This window comes from Sinocyclocheilus anshuiensis, unplaced genomic scaffold, assembly GCF_001515605.1.
Source record: "Sinocyclocheilus anshuiensis isolate Anshui unplaced genomic scaffold, SAMN03320099.WGS_v1.1 scaffold706, whole genome shotgun sequence".
In the NCBI taxonomy this organism is placed as follows: Eukaryota; Metazoa; Chordata; class Actinopteri; order Cypriniformes; family Cyprinidae; genus Sinocyclocheilus; species Sinocyclocheilus anshuiensis.
Window position 1 is genome coordinate 291,278 of NW_015544162.1, and position 9,903 is coordinate 301,180.

A 9,903-nucleotide genomic window follows, 5' to 3' on the forward strand; every position below is an offset into this window, starting at 1 on the left:
TTAAACCAGCAAAGGACCAGTTTAAACCAGCAAAGGACCAGCATAAACCAGCAAAGGACCAGCTTAAACCAGCATCCCAGCGTCAAAACATACCTAACCAGCATATGCTGTTTTTTTCAACAGGGTTGTACGCCCACTGTAACTACATAGCCTAGCCCAAAAAAATAAAAATAATCGCAAATTGTTTTGTGGCCGTTTTTGTGCAAAAAACTGTGATTCAGTAGTCTCTCAGGAAGTGACTTGAAAGGTTAAATAGAGCTTAAATCACAGAAAACATACATACTAAAATGTTTGCGAATTAACAAGTGGCTTTACGAAAAATATTGTATTATTCAAATAAGTGCTTCATGTAATAGACAAAGAAATAAAACTCTATAATACCTCATTCAGATTAGCAGAGCCAAACAATGTACCGTAAATTAAAAACCAGTTTTTCCGCACACCTAAGGTTGTACCTTAGTGATACTCTTTTTCGTACACTTTTTCATTTGGATCAACTTTCGTTTTATCTCATTTTTCACAACTAAACTGCTCTGCGTATTTCAAACGACTCGAAAGAAAGACATCGCCCGTTAAAGTGAATCTTTGGGTTCTAAGCTTTCTCCAAAATCAAAATCAAATAAAGGAGAGCAAGGGAAGTGATCCGTAAACATAATTGCGAGAGAGAACCTCTAGTGGCCGAATTTGGGATTGCGGACATGGTTTTTGCTGCCCCGAAACAAGCCTGTTAAAGAAATTCAAACAACTAAAGAGAGATGCACTTGGCTCTAAAACATTTCTAACAACATACTGAGGTAGACTGTGTCCAAACAACCAACAGAAAGACATTAGCGCTAATAAACCAACTGCGTTCGTGACCTCGCCAGCTGTTACTCTCTTTAAACAAAAAATAAACAACTAAACGACTAGTTTTACCCGCCTTAGAGTATTGTAATAAAAGCTAACAGGGATTTACATAATTATGAGGATCATAAAATAAATAAAATATCAATATTTGCCTTTTCAAAGATATGTAATCTTGTTATTTAGGGAAAAAAAATCTGCTCACTGCTACAGGAAAAAAAAAATTTTTTCTTTGTAATAGTGTAAGAAAAGCTACAAGCAAGTTTGATTTCTTTGATTCTGCTATGTGCATTTAAAATTAAGCCAATGGGACCAAGAAAGGGAACATTTATGTTAAAAGGCTACGGTAAGGTGAGAGCAAGGTTCATAACTGTTAAATATCCTTCAGCCGGTAAAAAGGACACAGGAGTAAAAAGCTCAGAGAAAAAAAAAAATAAAGCAAATAAATTAAACCTCATTCACCAGAACACCATGTGAATATCATCTATGTGAATTCAGGAATTCTCCAGGACAAAATAAAAGTCATTCCTCTACAAAACAAAAGTTTGTTCTAAAAGAATATAAGCCATCCCATAGTTCCACACTGTAAAGTCATTGTTCTAAAGAAATTAACACAAGCATTGATAGACACTTCTCTTTTTATAGGCCACTTAATAAAAGGCCACTATCTTAAAAGATTTCCACTTTAAAAAAAAATAGAGAAAGAGACAGGAAATAAGCATCCAAGGGAGAAGGAAGTGGACTTTGAGGTGACGTAGCCGAAGCAGCTTTTCTGGTTGATTTAGTCATGTTCACAGTTTGCTTTTCCCCAACGCCCAACCAAACTGTCTTGGAAACTTGGCAAAAGTGTAAAAGTGTCAAAAAGCAAATGGTGCGTCGGATGATGGGCAAAATAATGTCCGTTTTCGTTATAACCATACTAGTGTCGTTGTAACAACAACAGCAACAAAAAAGACCTGAGATCTGTATCTTTAAGGGCCTCTGCAAAAATAACGCAATTAAAAACTTTTCTTAAAAAAAAAACGAAAAGAAAAAGCCGAAGCAAATGTTAGGACGGACTAGATCTGGGTAGAGACAGAATTCGGCCATTTTTCTTTCCACCGTTCATATGCGTATAGGGCACGTGCTCCTCGTAATTGCCCCGTAGGCCCACCGAGGGGCCGTTGTCTCTGCTGAGGCTCTCCTCGCGTTGGGAATAGGATGAGGGGTCCAGTGGTATGCTCTCCATGTTCTCGAAGTCCATGTCGAAGTCCTCGCTCTCAGGAGGTTTGTTCTCCTCGCTGTAGAAGAAGGAGACCTCTTGGAAAGTAGGATGCAGGTCCTCCTTGATCATCTCGATGATCTCGAGGAAGGTGGGCCGCATCTTCGGGTTGTACTGCCAACACATCTGCATGAGGTTGTGCCTGAGAGAAGAGTTAGAGCGAGAGAAGACAATCTTAAACCACATAAACCTCATTCTCCATGTGTCTCCATGATGGGTACAGAAACAAGAATGTATTTTTTTTTTCATTTGTCAGATTGTTACATTTAATCAATAAGTTCAATTAGAACAATAAGATAAGAAGCTGCATCTTAAGTGGCATTTAGATGTATTTACAGCCCAGAGGTATCTTGAAAGTGAGTGACATACTCGATATTGTCAGATACAATATTATCATAGAAGACAAATATAGCACAATATCATACATACTTGGATTTCTGAATTCTAGAAAAATATCTACGTGGCTTGTTTTCTGCTGAAAGATCAGATTATATTGCATTTTGGATAGGGATATACCAAAAAAAAAAAAAAAAAAAAAAACTTTCGAGATCGAAATCGTTGACTGAAACAACGCCGAAAAACGAAATCATGAATCATGAAAGTTCAAATACCCAGTAACCCAAATTGAATTAATGAAACTTTAGTTTTTTCAGCTAAATGAAACCTTAAATTGATTTCTTTGATTCTGCTATGTGCATTTAAAATTAAGCCAATGGGACCAAGAAAGGGAACATTTATGTTAAAAGGCTACGGTAAGGTGAGAGCAAGGTGAGAAAAAAAAAAAACATGAAATGGCAAACACGCTTACTAAAGCTTACGTGTGAATTTCAGCCTCGTTCTGTCGTTTCCCTCCCAAACTACCCACAAATAAATATACATACACACAAATATGCACGCACACACAGGAAATGTGCACATTTTTGATGATGACAAGTAAGATCCAGTAAAAGCGCCATCTCTCTTGCCTCTGGCAATCGGAGAAGGCACAAAGTTGAGGAATTGAGCATCTGCCTACCAAAGCTGTCTGCGTTTTATCTTTAAAGGATTATTTGGGAAAAAGCGGCATCATTCTGACAGAGAAGGAAGTTTACTTTCCCTGTGGTCTTCTAAGACTTCCCTTTCTCAGAACTAGAGCGTAAACGTCTTTATTATGCGAAGCCGTGCGAGAACTACACTCACTTTTGATACTTTAACAGGTACCGGAGCCTGATCGGGGATAAATTACAGGAATGTTTTAATGATCCGATTTAAATATTACCAGGTCGAATATTCCTGCTGTCGAAAAACGAACAACCTAGAATCCCTCGGTAAAGCATATCTTTCACAATAACATCCTAAATCCACCAGAAAAATCAGGTAAATAGTAAATCGAGCCAAAAACAACCTCTCATATCCCACAGAAAAAAAAAACGATCTGAAACATTCCCAAAATATTTTCCACAACAGCTTTTGGAATCCCAAAAATGTCACTGAGGAACATCCTACAAAATCCAATTTATGACAGAAAATTTGAATGTTTATTCCCTTGAATTGAGCAATCAAATATTTGTATTTTTAAATAATAATAACAATAATATTTAATTATTATTATTATTCCGAAATGAAATCAGTTGAATTTAGGCCAAAACAACAACGCTCCCCACTGTACGCTGGAACATCACTGTGAGTCAACTTGCATGTTAATTAATGAGTTTTTTTTTTTTTTGGTTAGACATAAAAAAACAGCTCATAAAAAGAGACAGTTGCAAAAAATATTGTTTAAGCAAAGCTGATGGAGACATTAGAAAAAGACATTAGAATTAAAAAAACTTTCGAGATCGAAATCGTTGACTGAAACAACGCCGAAAAACGAAATCATGAACAGCATAAGTTCAAATACCCAGTAACCCAAATTGAATTAATGAAACTTTAGTTTTTTCAGCTAAATGAAACCTTAAATTTCTGTTTTTCAGTAAAAAGAATAAAAAATATATGCACTTGTTTTGGACACTGGATGCCAACAAGGAACGTCAACAGCAAAACTTACTTAGTCAACCAAGAAAGGACTGACATGCTTTCTTGCTGAAAAGATCAGGATACATTGCGTTTTCAATTGTGATGCACTAAATTTCAGACACCAGAAATATTTGGTTGAAAAAGCAAAAAAGAATGTCATCATCACTTTCAGCCAAAATGGCTTTGGAGACTGAAATCATTAACTAAAATAATGCTGAATAACTTTACTACTTCTGGTTTATCATCTAAGAACACAAAATACTAGATAGCATGTTTTCAAATAACTAAATTGACTTTTTTTTTTTTTACCTAAATAACCTAAATTCACTAAATTTGGATACTGGAAGCCAAAAATTGACATCAACAGGTTTCTTAACTTGCTAAGCCATTCAAACTTACTCGGTCAACCAGCTACAAATGATGGTCTAATATGGTCTTAGCAAGGTTTATCTCTACATCGGTACTTACATTCTCTCTGGACAGTTCTCTGGTCTGTCCAGGTAGCCTCCGTCCATGACAAACTTGAGCACTTGCTCGTTGGACAGTCCCTGGTAAGGCTGCTCGGCAAGCGTGTTGATCTCCCATAATACCACTCCGAAAGACCTAAGAGTCAACAAAATTTTTATTACAGCACTGCCAGCTCATTATGCTGGGTGTGTATTTATTTTGGTGGACCCTCTGTCTTGTAACCCAAGAATGTCCAATCCTGCTCTTAGAGGGCCAATGTCAACCAGCTTCAACACACTTGCTTGGAAGTTTATAGTAATCCTGAAGACCTCGATTAGCTGGTTCAGGTGTGTTTAACTCTGCAAGGTAATGGCCCTCCAAGAACAGGATTGGACACCCAAAAGGACTAGCAAAGCACTTCTTGACTAGCTTCTTATAGGGGATCTGAATGTTCTTCTAGACACCTGGTTAGCAAAAAATTACAAAGAAACCCCAAAATATACCCACCAGCAGTCTGAGTGAGCAGTGAAAACGCCATCTTTTAGGGACTCTGGTGCCATCCATCTGACAGGCAATAAGCCCTTTCCACCCTTGCGATAGTAATCAGTCTCGTAGATGTCTCGTGTCATACCAAAATCTGCAACAAAAAAACGAAATCAAGATTTTTCGTCCTTCGAATCCTGAGTTTCACACTAAATATGCTTGTTGATTCTGGTCTTCTTACCTCCAATTTTCACAGTGAGATCTGCAGCCACCATGCAGTTTCTGGCAGCGAGGTCTCTGTGGACGAACTTCTTAGCGTTGAGGTACGCCATTCCATCTGCTATCTCAGCTGCCATTTGGATCATCTCCTTCAGGGTTGGCGGTGGACGACCTGGGTTATTCTGTTAAAAGAAAAACAACTGAAATCAATGGTCACAGCTACAGGCTACTGTTAGCTATTGATTGTGATGTTTCATAGACCCACACAGCCCTTGAAGATAAAGGAAAACTGGATTATTTAGCATCAAATGACAGCATTTGGCCCATTTTACTGTTACAGCATCCTCAAGTGAGGTGCAATGAAATTGGGGGCTCGTCCGGGATACAACGATTGGGGACTGGGCTCATTCTACATCAGGAATATGAAGACTTACCTCAGAATCAGGTCTCAGGCTACGCAGGTAGCTTTTCAGATCGCCGTGTGTCATCAGTTCCATGACGACCAATGTCGGTTGCCCCTTAGATACCACACCGAGCAAGCGGACCTAGGCGAATACGTTGAACATTTAGACAAGGTTGGATTTGCCTTGATTATTTTGGTTCTCCAGGTTATCCACACTCACCACGTGATGGCAGCTAAAGGCTTTCATGACCGAAGCCTCGTTGAGGAACTCAATCCTCTCGCGCAGGCTCGCCGACTCGTTGACGGTTTTAACGGCCACTCGCGTCTCCGGTTCGCCCTTCACGATGTCTTTAGCGATGCCTTCGTACACCATTCCAAACGATCCCTGACCGAGCTCTCTCAGAACACTGATCTTCTCCCGAGGCACCTCCCATTCGTCTGGGATGTACACTACAAATTCACAAAATATATATTTTTAGAAACACAAATTCAATAATTATAATTTATTTTTTACCTTTCAACAAAAAAAAAAAGCAAATTGAAAGCTATAAAATAAAACAAAAGGGGTAAATATTAGCTAAAATAAGCACAAGGGTATTGACAATAACATTAGTTCACAATCTTTCATTATCAATTTAATGAAGTGGATTACATCTATAATATCTTACCATCATTTGCACTTATATATTCTGGGTTCGAGGAAGCAATCAGTGGACCAGTCGGTCCTTCAGTTTGTCTGAGGGAAAAGATATTTATAAATGAGAGCATGGTCTAGATGATAAATAAGGACTTTATTTAAGAGCGTCTAACACATACTTCTTCCTAAGGACAATGAAGACTGTACTGGCCAGAAACAGCAGTACAATGAAGCAGATAAGCGGGCCGATAATGACTTTCATGTTCATATCCCCTGAAAAACATGCATATTAGAGACCATAGTGGCCAAAATAACAGTAAAAAAAAAAAGTAATAAATACAGTGAAGCTTACTGTCTTGAACAAAGAAGTATGCAGGCTCTGTCCAGGAGCCGTTGCTGGCCAGCGAAGTGGCACGTATTCTCACACTGTAATTCCCAGGATGCCCTACCCGTAATCGATAGCCGTACATTTTTTCATAAGCGATTCTGGACACACAGATTTGATCCTCCTGAGGAAAAAATTAAGAAAAATATATACACCTTCTTGAACAAATGAATTTTTAAAATATATAATTGTATAATATTTTAAATACAAATACTTTAAAATGCATACATATTTAAATACATTAAGTACTAAATATATTTTACGTTTTTAAATACCTAAAAATATTTATTTTCCAAAAATATAAATGACTAAATATTTAATTATTGTATACGTTTTGGTCTATGTTTAAATAAATAAAAATATTTATTCAACAATATATAGATAAAATACAGAAAAATTATAATATAAAAGATAAAATATACACATATTAATATGTGCAAATTTCTTAGAATTAATTGAACACCTACATAGTTATCTGACATCCTCATGTATTTGACTTCATACAGTATGATCATGCCATTGGGTGCTTTCGGCTCCTGCCATTTGATGTAGACAAATTCCGGTTCATCGGGAAAAAATTCGTGAGTCACTTGCCCAACGATCTTGTCAGCTTTTACTAAGAACACAAACGGAAGATGACACATTAGAACATGAATCCAAACCAAAACAACAGAAAAGAGTGGCCCGGCGGTCTTACGTTCAGGCAGGGTGCGGGCGTTGACGTATGTCGGCATGCTGCAGCGGTTCGGATCCGTGGGATGGTTGCAGGCCTGGATCTCGATCTGGTAGCTGGTGAAGTGGACCAGGTTGGAGATGACCATGAACTCTTTGGAGTTGGTTTTGAATACCATCTTCTGACTCTCGTCCTTCTCTGGGTTTGACGTGGTGGAAAAGTTGGGCAGGCTGGATAATGTGCTTGCAAAATTAGGCAAAGAAGCATTGGCCACGCCAACTGAGCGCCGCCGTCGGTGGGGTCTGCGGGTTAACAGTGAAGACTACGTTTCAGTCGTAGCCATTGGACCAAAATAAACACCCAATGATTTTAGTTCTAATGCCACATAATGAAGAGCATATAAATGTGTGTAAGTAATGCTTTATTTATAACTTCTGCCAGAGAATAATGGGAAATGTTTAGCAACGATGTCTGTCTTTGATAAGTAGAAGTAAGAAATATATGCATTAATATTCATTCCATTGCAAGATTTATTTATTTTTTCTCTGCTAAAATAAATAAAAATGGATGTAAACGTTATATTTGCATTCAAGTTTTTTTTTTGATGATTTCTTTGAGTAACTGCATAAAGATGCCGCATTTTCTTTCCAGAATTTTACTTAAATTACGTCGATTTCATTTATACTTAACTTTTTCATTTACTATAATACATAAGTATAAAATACAATATAAATAAAAACTAGTACCAAACCAAATAAAATAAACAATCTTGGACTGATTAAGCTGCAGTGTGGCCGATGCAAAGCAATTAACCAATTAACCAGAAGATGGCGCTATAGACCCTTGATGTTCAACAGCTCAGAACCCATTTAATATTAGAGCGATCTATTGACTGGAGATATATATTTAACTAATCCAACTGAAATAAAAACTAAACTGAAATAAATTAAACCTAAATAGTAATATAAAAAAAAAATGATAAAAACGACAAAAGGACATAAAATTATTAAAAATGTAGCTAAAATGAACTGAAATGAAAATAAAAAAAAATTATAAAATAAATAACTTACAAATTTCATATTAAAATCTAAAATAAAACATAACATTTTTATTACATTATTTATCATCTATCGTATATCATTATTCCGGTGTGTCATGATGACATTCGTCTTCACACAAGCGTTGTGTACCTGGGTTCAAACACTTCATTATGGAGGTAGTTCTCAAAGGTCTTGCGGAACTCAGTCTCTTCGGCCTCCTTCTTCAGCTGCGTCTCTGTTTTGGGACAGGCGCAACAGCGGCCCTTCTGGTCGGGCACCTCTGTTTGGTTCCACTTCTGGTCTTCTTCGATGTCGTGGTGCGTCGGCGTATGGGACGGCACTTTCATCCCTGTTTGGAGAGAAAGAGGACATAAACGTAATAAGCAGTTGTGCTGTGGGCTTACAGACGCTTTGATTGATCAGGACCTTGCTGGCAGTAGTCGAACTTGTAGTGCGTGATGTCCTCATCCTGCTTCTGGCAGTAGACGATGTAGTGGGTGATGTTGCCGTTGGGGTCGGAGGGCGGTTTCCACTTGAGAATGATCTCGGAGGAGGAGTTGGACCAGGAAATGGGGTCCAGTGGTACTGAGGGTCCTGTTACACGTCAGAAACAGAGCAGGAAAATGTCACTTCAGCTTTCTGTTCTCAGATAACAAGCTTTCACGAGTCATTTCATTCACAGCACGCTACAGGGCTGATGGACTGACAACAATTGAGAGGAAACTGTTGCTTAACATGTATACACACTGTTTCCCATTCATTAACTGGCGGCCCGCCTCAGTCTAATCTGTCCTGCCAGAGTTTCATAATAAACCCAAAATATATTTAAACTTCTCATTGTAACATAAAAGCTCTTTAACGCGGTTTTGCGCCATTGCTTTGGCAAAGTATCTGACAAATGAACTAAAACCGAAAGCGCAACATGGCTTTATCAAGTCTGTTTGCGCTGCATGTTTCAAAGCAAAGCTGTGTGTGTTAAGGCTGTGACGGTGGCAGATTTTTACCACCACGGTGATAGGCTATATATATATATATATATAATTAATTAGTTATATATGTAATTTATGTATACTAGGCTATAGAACTCATGATGCTGTCTACACTGGATGCGGCGCAACACGACATGACAAATCCCGACAGTAAACTGCCTCGTCCTGTATATGAGGTATTGACACAGAGTTCAAATGTCCTGTGTAGACACTATAAAGACTCAACCTGTTGCGACGCGGCGGTGTCGTGTCCGGTGTAGACACGGTTCACTGTTCCGCTGTCAAGCAAGCGGGCGCATTAACTCCTCGTCTGCATTTCATTTATCGCGGTCTTATATCTCGTCTTGTATTTGGCCAGTTTGGAGAAAGCCTCACCAAACCTGACCAGCCACGCGTTTGCGATCATGGGAACTTGAAGACACTTGTACAAATGTGGATGGGTGACATGAATGTAGATGGCTCCAGATCGGCGATGTAGTATTTGGTTTCCCAACAAGGTCCATCGCCCAACACAAAATTAATTTGCTG

The 9,903-nt window shown here is 38.3% G+C and overlaps 1 protein-coding gene and 1 long non-coding RNA gene across 2 annotated transcripts in view; one reads left to right on the forward strand and one right to left on the reverse strand.

Moving 5' to 3' along the window:
* The window catches only part of LOC107695634 (uncharacterized), a 5,480-nt gene extending 1,972 nt beyond the window's left edge, over window positions 1–3,508 (forward strand). The window contains exons 2-3 of the long non-coding RNA XR_001635014.1: window positions 124–1,194; window positions 2,862–3,508. This is a non-coding gene — a long non-coding RNA (uncharacterized LOC107695634). The remainder of the gene's footprint in view (window positions 1–123; window positions 1,195–2,861) is intronic.
* The window catches only part of LOC107695633 (insulin receptor-like), an 82,623-nt gene continuing 73,933 nt past the window's right edge, over window positions 1,214–9,903 (reverse strand). The window contains exons 9-21 of the mRNA XM_016495648.1: window positions 8,813–8,980; window positions 8,537–8,735; window positions 7,371–7,648; window positions 7,141–7,289; window positions 6,641–6,797; window positions 6,468–6,561; window positions 6,320–6,387; window positions 5,872–6,101; window positions 5,683–5,793; window positions 5,271–5,430; window positions 5,054–5,183; window positions 4,568–4,702; window positions 1,214–2,246 (exon numbers count right to left, since the gene is read on the reverse strand). Coding sequence (XP_016351134.1) covers window positions 1,892–2,246; window positions 4,568–4,702; window positions 5,054–5,183; window positions 5,271–5,430; window positions 5,683–5,793; window positions 5,872–6,101; window positions 6,320–6,387; window positions 6,468–6,561; window positions 6,641–6,797; window positions 7,141–7,289; window positions 7,371–7,648; window positions 8,537–8,735; window positions 8,813–8,980 — 2,234 coding nt within the window. The 3' untranslated portion in view covers window positions 1,214–1,891. The remainder of the gene's footprint in view (window positions 2,247–4,567; window positions 4,703–5,053; window positions 5,184–5,270; window positions 5,431–5,682; window positions 5,794–5,871; window positions 6,102–6,319; window positions 6,388–6,467; window positions 6,562–6,640; window positions 6,798–7,140; window positions 7,290–7,370; window positions 7,649–8,536; window positions 8,736–8,812; window positions 8,981–9,903) is intronic.